A 14,379-nucleotide genomic window follows, 5' to 3' on the forward strand; every position below is an offset into this window, starting at 1 on the left:
GGTTCGAGTACATTCGTTGCTTCGAACATATTAATTATGGAACGTGGTAGGATGAGAACGCGAAGGTGATATAAACATCCGCGTTTATCAACCGTTCAACCGTATCTGACAAAAATAGTCTGTCTGTAAAATGTCATCATGTTTGAAATGTAATCACTACAACTGCTGACGCAATAAACTGTCATGCGTCGCTTATAAGTTTTAATGATGCACAATTAAATAATTACTCACTATATTTTGTGTCATGCACCCATTAGTCAAGTCAGCACCAATTTTATACTAATGACTAATCATGTGATCTCCTGCATATCTTTAGAAAAAATCACAAGCATATCTCTTTTTCCATCTTAAAAGTAAAAGTTGTTCCCATATTTTGAGTTGGAAAATAAAACCCAGTAAAACCGGGTCCAGTGCAAGGTATAGTTCATTGCTAAATGCAGTTCAGCAAGCGTTCGTGAGCTCACCTATTAGTTGTCAGCATGAGGTAAAATTGGATGATTTGAAACGGAATATATTATGGAAATAAAAGAATCGCTCAGAACTAGATGCCACGTAGTCTCATTGAACGATCAAGAAGTAAGGTATAAAGCTTCATTTGGCATTGAAGACAACACATATAAACCTCACATTCAAATCAGGTACGTTAATATACCTCCAACAATTATGCTACTAACGTTTTAAAGAAGTGCAAATCATGATTTTGCAGTCTCGAAAAATCATAATTTAGTACATTATTGGACATTATTGAAATGTGATTCACCAACGTACAAAGCATGAATATGAATGGGCGTTAACGAACAAATATATATGACAGTTATCTAACTTTTTCGTGCGCAGAAGTTTGGTTAAACCACCATAACAATTGCAAAAAAGGTAACTTATATGTGTAGATCTACGAAAGTACCAGGTTCTCTGACACATGACTTGAATTATCGATATTTCTTGAATCATCGGGAGTTGACAAATTGCGTTGAGAGTGATTTCACGATTTCAAGTCAAGTGCTCAGATACTATTTCATTCATTCGCAACGGTAATCATGAGACGCTAGGAAAGACCACTCGGAGGTCTGATTCTATGACTTTTAAGTTTTAATGCAGATCTATTCTCATATTCGATAAACAATGTTATAAATTAGTGGTAACGCCCAGTTGTAGTTAAAACCAGCTGAAAATCACACATGTTGAAACACAGTAAAATTGGTGGGCGTCTCTATCTATAGATTTTTTTCAGTTGACTTTCAGTTTTACGAGAAAATCGATTCTGGACCACAGAATTTTGTGTACTATCACATCTAATAATAAATATGCAGAACATGACGCCAATTAAGGCATCCAAGCATATCTGCAGTCGTTGACAAACCTATCAAAACTTATAGTGCATGACGCACATGCATTTATGTTTAAAAATGAGTCCACGTCGTATTTCAGAAATATTTAGTTCAAGAGCAGTTCAAAATGTAAGCAAATGTTTGTTTCATGAGCGGAGTGGTCAGACCTGAACTCCGACTCACGACAAAGATTTAATCCAGATGACAGATCTCTTCATGCCTGTTTAAAATGGACCACTTTCTGGATTGATACACATGTAGATATGTCATACGCCCAAAGATTTTGTGTTTCCTTCATTGGAAATATATATGTTTATATGGTTATATAGCATCCCGCCATACTAAATTTCTTTGAATGTACATATACGGGGGGGGGGGGGGAGCGTATGAAAAAACCCCGCGAGATCACTATTCATGAATAGTCGATCTTTGTGTAGTATTCGGATGGAAGGCAAATATCATGAAAATATTTAGTGTTTATATGTAATAGAAATTTGTCAATTGACGTTCGAAGTTGGGGCCAGGTTAGTGCTTCGCAATAAGTGTGTGAATAAGATTTTACGAAAAACTCGTGGGTGACCAGATTCACAATGATCTGCCAGACAAGTTTCCCGACTTTGTTGTCGAGTTTCTTGTGCTTAATAAATGCATTCAAATTCGGCTAAACATCATTGGATAGGATTGTGAAAAAAATTTCGTCTCTCTCGTCCTCACGAGAATATTTACCATATTTATTTTTAGACTCAACATGAAGATTGTCGCAATCGCAACAGCGTTTCCACCAATTGTAAGATGAATAGCAATCACAATCAAAGTTTTATCTTGATTATTTACGAAACGGAAACAACCATTGGTAAATATGCATTTCGACATATTAAAACTTCGAATTTTTCCTGTAGGTTGTACTTCTGGTCGGAACCGGTCTTGTTGGTAATTTGTTAAAAGAATTTCGCGATCTTAGCGAAACAGACAATGCCTATGATCGTGGTGCATTTGGAAGATTCGAGTTCTACTTGTTCTCCTCCTGTCTTGGAGTGATCATATCAATTCTTTCGCTTGTGGGAGCAGCTACTGGGATAGTTGGGAATAAGGGTGGAGCTTTAGCCGTAAGTTGTAGCGAAAGCTCTTTCTAAATTGTATGAGTTCAAAATTGAAGTCCATTGACCACAGCATGTGTCGAAATAGAAACCCATTCTGCGGCATTTAATCAATTATATCTTTTGTTATTCTTTATTAGACCAGTTAAAATTTATCATTGTAGATTAGTTATAAGATCTATAGCTCTGACATAACTTTAAAACCAAATAAAAATATATTTTAAGAGATATTAGGTTGTTTCAAGAAGAAATGAATTTTTTATTTATGACAACTAGTTCCAGTCCTTTTCAGCGATTTTAGATCACCTGGTTTGGTAATACTGTTTCATTTGCAGACTATATAAGCATTACAATCACTCCGACTTTTTTCAGATGGCATCGGTGCACGCATTATGGGCACTGCAACTATTGGTTTCATCAGCTCTAAATGCAAAAGTCGTGGCTGAATTCGAGGGGGAAGAGGAGCGCGGCTTTGGCAGAGAAACAAAATCCACATGTGAACACTGGGAAGAGTCGAAGTCAGATCTCAACTGTAATCATCTGATTGGTGGAGTTGTAAGTTGCAGCTAATATTCACTTCTCTAAAGGATAGAGAAACCTTGCCGAAGAGTTTAAAGCCAATCCCGTGTTAAATTTTATTCAGCTGTTTTGGTTTTAGTGGCGTAGCCAGCCTGACGATTTTGTCCCGCTATGTAAATTTCGAGTTACTATAATTATTCATGTCTTTACAAATCTATTGTGTTCACAGTCAGTGAAAACTAAAATATTAGCATAGCGGGACACATCGACAGGCTGCATGGCTACACTGCAAAAAATGCATTTTCTCATTTGAGTAAATGTTACTCAATTTTTGAGTAATTGTACCGATTACTCAATAATTTGAGTAAATTTTACTCCTCATTCGGTAAAGAGATACTTTACTCTCTCTTGCGAGTAAACGAAAACTCAAAATGTTGAGTAAAGTGTTAGAGTAATTTTTACTCCAATTTTTGCGCACTCTTTACTCAACTATGAGTAAATTGATGAGTAAAATTTACTCAAGCTTACGCAGGAGATTTAAATACTCACAAATTTCAGTAAATGTAAAGTTTTACTCTTTTCCTGAGTAAACGCAGCATTTACTCAAATCATGAGTTATGTACAATGTGTAAAATTTACTCAAAATTTTGAGTAAATACAACGTGTATCAGTTACTAAAAAAACACGTATTCTTTACTCAAAAAAAAGAGTAAACTTTACTTTTACTACAAAACTATGCCGGCCACATATATCTTTCCAGTATTTGGGGCTTATTTTGACGGCTAAGTTATTAACAAGGCCAACAACATTATTGGTTCATATATTAATATCACATAATACCACAAATTAAATATATACAATATATATATATATATTATAATGAGCCAATCATGTTTTGCGTTTCCTTCGGTATGCTAATACAAGCGTACGGATATAATTAATTATAATGCGCTAATCATGTTTTGCGTTTTCTTTGGAGGTAAATACTAATACAAGCGGACGGATATAATTAATTATAATGAGCCAATCATGTTTTGCGTTTCCTTTGGCGCGACGATTCAAATGACTCCAATTTCATTGTCAGTTTCAAATCACCGTGAGCTTCAACGTGCGGTAAAAGCTTGTCTTTGTGTCTTGGTATATTCAAATATTTCTTTGCTCTATAATTCCGCTGAACTGAGAAAAAATGTTCACAGTGGAGGACGTTCACTCATGGCTTATTGCAGTTGGCTTTGGCGAGTATTGCCAGACGTTTAAGGTATGTTTTTGAGCTTGTTGTTAGCGGGAGATGTGGCGCGCAAATACTCTGTAATTTACTCTTGTTGTCAAATCCAAAGTACAATCGCGCACAAAATGTAGATATTTCAAATTTCATCACTATATAAAAGATAGCATATGCATACACTACCTTTAATTGTAAATCCCCGAAAAATCGCCGTGACATTGGCGGGATTTAGCCTTTAGGGGCATTGCATATAGATACGGCAGAACGTCGATGTTGGACACCATTGTTTAATGGTTTATATGAGAATTTCGAGTGCGGCTTATTTGGGGCAAACTCTGGAGCCTTGTCTTATTTTCGCTCGTATAAATGGCCCTTATGCTTATATGAAACTTAGGCAGCTTATATACTGTTTATATACTGTAAAAATGATATTTTGATTGTAAGCAGTCTCCTTGTTTGATCTTGCATGAATTTGTATTGAATAATGCATATCAAAAATTCAATTTCAATGGAGAGGCCACTAAAAATTGTGTTCAGTTAATAATATAAAATTATGTATTTTGGAGCACTAATAGTAATTTACTTATGGTTTTCAAAACACCAATTCACAAAAGATTATTTATACCTTTGACCAATAGATCATTCAAGTTATCAGGTTGCACATAAAGTGTCAGTTATATATATATTGGCTTCATGAAAGGTCTTATACATAGAACCTATTACTTTATTTACTTAATGACCTCAGAACAAAGGTCTCACAGCAAGTATAATATATTGATTTTTTGAGCACACATGCTCTTAGATATGTAATAGCTTTGGTCTTTCATTTTCATTGGACAACATAAGCAATAAAGGTATATAAAAAGAGCATCAAACATTAGAGTCAAATTACTGTCACATTTAAAGGTAACCATGTTAAATAATTTTACTAAAAATTGTGTTTGGCAAATTATGAATTAAGTGACATTGCAGTTTATTGTTTTGAATATTGGCCCTGGCATTGCTGTTTAACAGCTTTTGTGTAAGGTGGCTTAGACCGCCTTTAACCATCAGCTCACTTGGGCAGCACATTTTGTGTTGCCCATCAGTGAGAATTGCAAAGACAATATTCAAGACATGTATGCATTTATGTTGATGCAGTTCTGCTGCTGTGTAAGGTGGATTCCGCCTTTTACCAGTACCTCTTTTGAGTGGCTTGTCCGCTCATGAAAGAGGAGATATATAAATGAATACACTCTGTAATGTAATTTAATACAAGGTTTTCTTTTAGACTGAGGTGAAATGACAGTTTTATATGGGGCTTATACATATTTTTTATCAAATTTGTATTTAATTAATAATTTAACTAAAAATTGTGTTTGGCAAATTAGGAATTAAAGTGACATTGCAGTTTATTGTTTTAAATATTGGCCCTGGCATTGCTGTTTTACAGCTTTTGTGTAAAGTGGCTTAGACCGCCTTTAACCATCAGCTCACTTGGGCAGCACATCTTGTATTGCCCATCAGTGAGAATTGCAAAGACAATATTCAAGACATGTATACATTTATGTTGATGCAGTTCTGCTGCTGTGTAAGGTGGATTCCACCTTTTACCAGTACCTCTTTTGAGTGGCTTGTCCGCTCATGAAAGAGGAGATATATAAATGAATACACTCTGTAATGTAATTTAATGCTAGGTTTTCTTTTAGACTAAGGTGAAATGACAGTTTTATATGGGGCTTATATATATTTTTTATCAAATTTGTATTTAATTGCACAAAAAATTCTGCAACTAACACTCAACAGTACTAAACATCTTATAAAATACAAGATTACATTTAAGTAATATATTTATCTTTATTACATGACACTTACTCTTTGATATGTGATATGGTCTAAAGTGTTTGAGAGAACACAAGCTGCACCATCGCAAAAATAAACATGTGGCAAAATGAAAACTATAACTTGTTTTATTATTTATGACTAAATAGGTTACGTACCATGCTAAATGATTTCACTAAAAGTTGTGTTACTCAATATAAGTTGGACAGAGACATCGGCGATGAATGATAAAGAAATGGCGAGTTCACTAAGTAAGATCAAATACATGTCTTCTCCGAATCAAAAGAGAGAAAAAAGACAGGAAGAAGACAAAGAAAACAAGAAAAAGAACGAAGAAAAAAATGACTTAATTGGTACTGTTTTTTGAGGCGAGTTTCTTTTTACTTGTGCATTAACATTATAGGCCAGGCTTGATCCTGGCTGCTAAGTAACAAAGCAATTACGAGGTCTTTATTTGCCTTACCGAGTACAGTACCCATTTGAGACAAACACCAGGGCGTTGGGTGAAAAGTTGCTTAACGCTCAAGTCTTCTGTCAATATAAGTCTATCTGAACGATATTTTATCTATCTTTTCTATAGGACGGAAGTTTCGAGAATGCAGCAAAAGAATGTTATGCAAGCGGTAAAGCTTCATTTTGCAAACAAGAACAATTATACATTATACATAGCAAAGTCTCTAGGTTATCTTTCTTCATTTTTACCAAAATGTACGTCATTTGCAAAATAAAGTTTGTCCTCCAGATGCCAACTGTGACATCATGAGTTTTGAATTAATGACTGCATGTCATTTTACTATATTATTGACAATGTATATACCACTTTAACAAAACTTGAGGCTGTGATTGATTGTATATTCTGATTGTATAACTGCAATTCGTGTGCTGCAAAATAGCAGGCCTGTTGTAAATTAATTTTTAAAATAGACGATTTCATTGAACAAGTTGTTTGTGTGCATTTTTTGTCTCGATCTACATTATTATGTAGTGCGGTGTATTCTTGTTATTCTCCTTGTTTCAAGCATATTTTTCAAGTTTTCACATTTTTTTTACTCAGAATTACGAGTAGCTGTCGTCAAAGTAGCTGAGCAATTTGGAAATCCAATTGGAAGTCAAATTACGCAAACGTTCGAGTAGCTTTACTCGTCTTTTGAGTAATTCCCGCGTTTACTCAAAATAAGGAGTCACTGTGGAAGCAATTTGTCCGAGTAACTGGTACTCGTTTTTTGAGTAGAAACTACTCTTATACTCGAGTAAATTTACCGAAATAATGAGTAGTTTCTACTCAAAAAATGAGTTCTAGTTACTCAAACAAATTGCTTCCACAGTGACTCCTTATTTTGAGTAAACGAGCGAATTACTCAAAATTGCGAGTATTTAACGGGGTTTACTCATTTAATGAGTAAATAAGGGTACATAGCTTTTGAGTACTTTGTACTCTTTTATTTGAGTAATATTTACTCAAAACAAGCGAGTAATTTTTACTCAAATATTTTGAGTATGTTTTACTCAGTATAATGTGTCACTGTGGAAGCAACATTTTACTCAATAATTTGAGTACAATTTACTCAGGATTTTTTGCAGTGTACGCTATTGTTTGGTTTCAGCAAAAATCGCAAGTGCAAACGGACCTTTACAATCTACAATGCGATATCTATATATCAAAGCTAGCTATACATATATAGACCAATTTCACTTGCTACTTATATCCACTCATTCTCGTCTATTAAAAGAGGTCAACTAGCGCTAACCTTGCTTTCAACAACTGGCCCCAGGGCATTCGTAACTAGTCACTCGTTCACAATTATCAAAAGAAGATCGCACATAAAATCGCACCTAAAATTGCAAGTGTAAACGGGACTTAACGATTGTGAATAGTGGTTGTTTGGATGCTCTGGGAATGATAGGGTATATGAGATGATAATAGTGATGTCAGCGAACATTATTTTGACAATCCAACATTTGAAATGCTCCCTGGAGAGTCAAAGTCATGGTGCCTAGGCTATCTTCGATACAAATGCTTTTTTATTTGTCTAGGTATGTGGTTTCATCGGAGCTGTCATCTTCATTGTGAACACGGTCGTCTACCTTCTTTGGGCGAAACAGTCAACTGAGTAAAAGTTGGCAGTAAAATTGCAGACGTCATACTCGTTCACTTTTTTAACGATTCTTCTTAGTTCTTGGAAACGAGCATGACATTGAGGCATATCTTGTGAATTCATTGTTAGTATATAGAACCTAGTGCACGAGTGTTTTGCATAAATGTGGGCATATAACCCAAGTCAAATGTAGCCTGGATTAATATAATACAATTTTTTCTGCATTAAACTGCATTTTGTTTCCCGTCCAAAAAAGGAAGATATAGGCCAGTGCTTGGGAACAAAACCAACTAGATAGACGATTCTGATGACAATGTTCTGACGCTTTAATATAAATCAACGATACGTTCAGATCTAGATCTAACACGGAAACACCAACTTGTCCCTATGATTCACATGAGTGGATCCCAATACGATTTTCACTCGACTTCAAGTCGCAATTAACTACGGACACTCGGTCACTGCCACTGATCAGGTATCAGTATATCAGGGTATTATTTTCCAACCAAGCCAAATTCGGGCAACAAATCCGTCTAGTCCTATGTGCACGAAATTTCTCATACCAATGATAGCATCCTAAACAAAATATCTATTTCGACTTCGTCTATATTTCAGGTGATCATTGCTATTTATAATCAGATACAAGACTCACATTGATTATACGACAGCAAAAGTTGGATGAATTCGGGAGTTCCTACCGCAGATTCCTGAAATAACCTAACTTACTCGATAAATATACACCTGTTTATAAGTTTGATTTGTAGATGTTCGGCATTAAGCGAAGGGTAAAGTGTTTACCGGTATTACAACTTCCGTGGCTTGGTTTTTAAAAACATCCACGGCCCCTAATATGCAAAGGAATCAGGATGGTTTAAGATTTCGCGAGAATACGATTTGCCTATACGCATGTTAGTATATGTGCATCAATTTTCCACCAGATACCAAGTTATGGTAGGAATTGAGAAGCGAGAATTTGGAATGTCTAATCTAGAATCTGCAATCTCACACGGGCGCTCAATATCAACATGCACGACGTCATTATTGTCGTCAGATGTTTAGCGAAAACAAAGAGTTATCAAAATAATCAAATACTGATAACAAGCCACAAGCACGCAGGATATCCTAAAACACACCTAGAAGTGGTTTGAAATATTAAGCCATTATTGGTCATGGTATATATGAACGGCGTGAAATTGCATGGACATAAACTAGTAAAATCTTAGTATTATACTGTTTCCACGTAGTCTTCGATATATATAGCTTGATATTTATAGATAAATCTTTTATCGCTTTCATCACAGTGGAACTACAGGTAAAGTACTTTCCACATCATTAAACTGTGCCTTCATTACATTGTGATGTGCAAGCCAATATATTCTTGACGTAAACAACAAGGGCCTAGCTCCTTCTGGGAGTGATGTATATCGTCCGGTTTTATTCGGTTGTGAAAGTTATAAGTTGTGAAAAGAAGAAGACTGCGGGAGCAGTGATCATAAATACATCAGTCCTAAACATACAGTTAAAATTGTTTATTTTACAACGCAATAAAGTGAGCAATCCACATCTACATCTTCGAATCACACAAGAAAAAACAAAACTTGGAGTGTCCGGGTATGTAGCTGCTATACTATCGTTGTTGTACGTGATATTAACACTTTTTAACAATTGAAGAGTGGCAAAAGTGGGTTTTTATTCTGTTTTTCTGGCTCTTATGCCAAATATATTGTGAAACTGAAGTGCTATATACATATACGACATATTGCCCTTATCACAAGCGGATTCTCTGTTTCACGCGTTTCATATTGCTTGCACTCGATGTTTTTATACTAAAACGTGTCAAACCAATTAAGACGTCTCGATATATAAAGTGCAAATTCCCAATGTTATTGCCAATAACTTAGCTCAATGGGCGACTTTGCTTAGAGATAAAATAATTGTTATAATTTTTTCACAATTGTTAACTACGATTTACATGAACAAGGTTTAGAAAATTTATAAAGCTTCTGTCATATGACTGCGGTCTTGGACGTAGATATATTATTTATTATTATATATTATACTAGTAAAAGCAATTTGATTGGCTAATAGTTGACAGATAAATCAAGCAATCACGCAAGCAGATAACTGAGTTATCTGCAAGTGAGCCTGCGGTGGTTAACAAGCGGTATTCATTAGTATGTATTTATGTATTAATAATTGATGTATTTTTGGATGTTGATATTAATAAAGTTTTTTATTTGTTAGTACTATGTTTACTATTCTTCAAATGTATGATAAAACAATTATTCAATTCGGTTTTTGCGATATGCAGAATTTGAAATTAATTTCATGACAAAACGCTTATCTTTCAGATATTTCGTCAACATGAATTTAGTGGCAGTTATAACAGCGACGATTTTCCAAATTGTAAGACAATATTTTATCTTAGTAATTTAATGTAATGCCGTAGTAATTTATTCTGCACACCCCCAGACCCGCCACCTGGTCAATTCAGATTTATTCACCTGCTCAAATTTGTTCTCAAAAAATACGAAGAAAACAATTCCTTTAGAATATTTTCAGGTGATCATAAAATATTCAACTATTTCAGGTATTTCTTCTGGTAGGAACCAGTCTTGTGGGTCATTTCATGAGAAAGTATCGCGATACTTATGACAAAGAAGACAAAGCCTATGATAACGGAGAATTTGGAAGACATGAATTTTACTTGTTTTCCACCGGTTTCGGAGTGGTTATTTCAATTTACTCTCTTGTGGGTGCAATTACTGGAATGATAGAAAAAAAAGGAGGATCACTCGCCGTAAGTTTCATGCGGGACACTGTATAGAAAAGATCTGAGTCTTAGCTAGAGGCAAGGCCGGTGCAGTTATTGCAGTATTGCATTCTTTGTGCAGTATATCGACGGTCAAGTATGTAGCAATAAATTTGAATTTGCGTGTGCTGAGTCGCGTTAGTTATCCGCGGGCCCAAATTTTTGAACTATGGCTGCATATGCTTTAAATTCAATACCCTAATGATGTGTGCAGTATTCAAAATTCTTCAGAGTAGGCGATGCAAAATGAACGGTCTGTTTCATGCATAATGAACTGAATATAACGCAATGAAAATGGTACATAATGTACCTTTTTACTGGAGTTGTCAAGATTTGTGCATTCTGATTGGTTTAATGAAAATGTAAACAAATGTGCTGATTGGTCTAAAACGAAATTCCGTGTTGTTACTGAATATGTGCCTGTTGTTAAAACACTCGTTCTGGGGCAATTAATTGGTCTAGTATTAGTCTGATCAGTCTAGCTTTAAACTTTATCTATTAACTATATAAAATGGTTGATATACGCCTCTGAGTTGTGCTCTCATCAACTCGAATGTGTGTTGGTGATTTACGGAAGTTCTTTTTATTTCAGATGATCGCAGTTCACGGTCTTTGGGCAATTCAGCTGTTGGTTTCATCAGCTTTACTTGCCAAAAACTTAGCCACATTTGAAAAAATGGGAATCCCAGGACTATAGGTACAAGCGTATGTGACGCATTAGAGTCGGCAAGTGCAGGTCTCAATTGCACCCAATTGCTCGTTGGCATTGTAAGTTACATTACTATTGGTAAAATGTCGTTAGTAAACGACTTAGGAATGGACGACTTGCGCTTTAGACTAATTTTTGATCGAAGTAACTAGAAGAAAATAAATCATCGCAGCTAGAAAGATCTTACTTAAATTTACTATGAAGTCCTTAGATTAGCATGCTATACAGCAAGTTAAATTCAGTCAGTCAGTAAAAAACGGTAAGAATCTGAATTTTAAGAAAGTTTAGAAGTTCGAAGTTCATAGCTTTTGTGTGCAACCATGCGCCCTCTCCCCTTAAGACTGCTTTCCAGTTACGCGTTTTTCATACGCACGTACACGCACGTAAAAGTCTAAATCCTTATATATGTTATCTTTGAAAGGACTAAGTAAATAAATCGAAAGAACTTAGTTTTCCGCATGTTTTAGTATGCACTTGTAGACCTAGATGTTAAATAATAAACATTTAGAGGCATTTATAATTTTCCGTGCGTGTACGTGCGTATAAACAACGCGTAAGTGGAAAGCTGCCCTTAATTACCTTTAACGTAAGTTCTAAAACAAAGAAAAGTGATGCTTCGATATTATATAAGTTGGATTTGTTTTTGCCTTAATGAGTGTTTTGCTTTGCATATAAAAGGTGTCAATGACTAGTGCACTATGGTTATTTCTTCGTTACAGAAAAATTTTGAGATCAGTGAGATGACCCTGTGTGTATCGATATGAATCTAAGGAGCTGAAAACTGATAACTGAAAATACTCTTTATTGCATGATTTATATTTCGTTTATTTTGTCTAGGTATGTGGTTTTATGGCGGCCGTCTGCTTCGCTGTGAACGCGGCCATCTACCTGCATCATTGGGTGGGAAATTTTGTTTGAACGGACGTAACCAGACATCGCCTTTGATATTTAATCATCTTTATATTTTTAGCAATAAAAATTCTCTTTAAAACTAGTACTAAGCTGCCCGTCAGTGTTCGTAAATTATATCTAAACAAATCAGCTTGAATTGGAATCAGGGCTTTGGATATGATTTTAGAGGCTTGTTAATTCAAATTCAAAAGAAATTTAAATTTAAACAACTAAAAAGACGCTAACTAGTTCCTAGTGTAGACAGGGAGGATATAGTTGGGACAAAAGGAACTTGTAGTGCTGTTTTGGTCAAGCGTGGCGACAGTTTTAGTGCTACTGAAATATGAATTACTATATGAATAAACTTATTTGTCCGACTTTTAAAAGTTGCATGCCTAGTAGGTAATAATTCTGGAAGTATTTGTATATGTATTTGAAATGATTGATTCAGTCTGGAACTTGTTTCGCGATGCTTTGCATTTTTAAATTTTGTACCCATTTTCTGATACAAAACTCAATGAGATCTAAAATATGCTACGGGCACCATTCTTTAGCCAAATATACTGACAGTGAAAATCTCATAGACTACGGGCTTACCGTCTCTCAATAATGGATCGTAAAACTACCACCACGCATTTCTTAGATTATTTTTGTATACTCGACGAACCTAGTAAAAAGGTAGTCAATTAATATCACAAAATAAAGGAAATCAAGAACGAATGATTTTAGACATACACAATAAAAATTAGTGCATGGTCGGTGGTGATACCGGCATATGGATATACTTGACCAGTTGACCGAGCTAATTTTCTAGCTGAAAACGAAAAATCTTGTTCCCTGTGACTGCCATTTCCTCTGGGGCGATGAAACAAAGGCTCTGGAAGAAATCTTGGCTTCCGATGTGTATTGGGATTGTAGTTTATTACAACATTCCAACGGCATGAACGACCAATCAGAATTATTTCTGATCAGTTTTGATTATATCAGAGCCTCTTTTCCTCGCCAGAGGAAATCGCAGACCCGAGGAACATAATAAAAGCTGGAACGCTAACTTGGCCGCCATCTTTGATGCCAACGTTTTGGCATGCCCGAGTTTTTTAACGTTTAAAACAGACGTAAAGAGTAATTATCTAGTTATCTAGGAATGTCTAGAACCATGTAAAATATAATCATTTGCTAATTTTTATAAAAATGGAACGAGAAACTGAGTCAAAAACTTAATTTTTGGCTTCAACCAACTATTGGGCCGAACTATAGGAGTTCTCGTTCCAGTTGATATTACAGTTCACTGGTGTGGGCAGAGTGAATACCCTGGGAACGATATTAAGGTACCCACACACCTGCAGCTTAATTTCAAATCTAATGTGAAATTTGAGATGACCGATTCCTTGTATCGTGAAACGAGCTTTACCGAAACCTGGCACTCGTATAGCGAGACATGGCAATAGACCTTATGCATAATGGCGTAACAAGCTGTGACACCTGCACCTGTCTTAGTAGTCACGGACGGAAATTTTGAAGTTTGAATTTTTCGCCGTGACTGCTTGATACGTCGTCATTATGCATAAGGTCTATTCGCATACATTGCAAAAAGTATGATACTAAGAGTCTTGGGTATATAGTGTCGCAGCTTCTCGCAAAAATAATTTTCATTGGCTGAACTTTACGATGCATTTCTGTTTCAACCAATAGCATAGCTTCGTTCTTTAGAAAGCATAGAAAAGCATTATCCAATTGGACGGAAGCTTCCGAGCGCTGTAACATGTCCCAGAGTCTTTAATAGACGTCATCATTCAATACTGTTGCCAGAGACGTGCCGGGCGGAAAGCGTATTCGAAGTATAAATATTAAAGCCCAACATAGTGCTTTCAGTAAAGCCAT

General features: G+C 35.5%; 1 protein-coding gene and 1 long non-coding RNA gene across 2 annotated transcripts; both read left to right on the forward strand.

The window, feature by feature from the left end:
- The first annotated feature begins 555 nt into the window (after nt 1-555).
- LOC114517359 lies at nt 556-8,310 on the forward strand. Its single transcript, XM_028537054.1, has 5 exons — nt 556-638; nt 2,070-2,115; nt 2,228-2,434; nt 2,798-2,980; nt 8,025-8,310. The coding sequence occupies exons 2-5, from the start codon at nt 2,077-2,079 to the stop codon at nt 8,103-8,105; spliced, it is 510 nt and encodes a 169-aa protein (XP_028392855.1). The 5' UTR covers nt 556-638; nt 2,070-2,076; the 3' UTR covers nt 8,106-8,310.
- A 1,246-nt stretch (nt 8,311-9,556) lies between these two features.
- LOC114517210 lies at nt 9,557-13,135 on the forward strand. Its single transcript, XR_003686361.1, has 5 exons — nt 9,557-9,697; nt 10,438-10,492; nt 10,677-10,886; nt 11,491-11,666; nt 12,445-13,135. It is a non-coding gene; the product is annotated as an uncharacterized LOC114517210 (long non-coding RNA).
- Nucleotides 13,136-14,379: the final 1,244 nt, after the last annotated feature.

Source organism: Dendronephthya gigantea, unplaced genomic scaffold (genome assembly GCF_004324835.1).
Source record: "Dendronephthya gigantea isolate DGI-Jeju-01 unplaced genomic scaffold, DenGig_1.0 000007F, whole genome shotgun sequence".
Classification (NCBI taxonomy): domain Eukaryota; kingdom Metazoa; phylum Cnidaria; class Anthozoa; order Malacalcyonacea; family Nephtheidae; genus Dendronephthya; species Dendronephthya gigantea.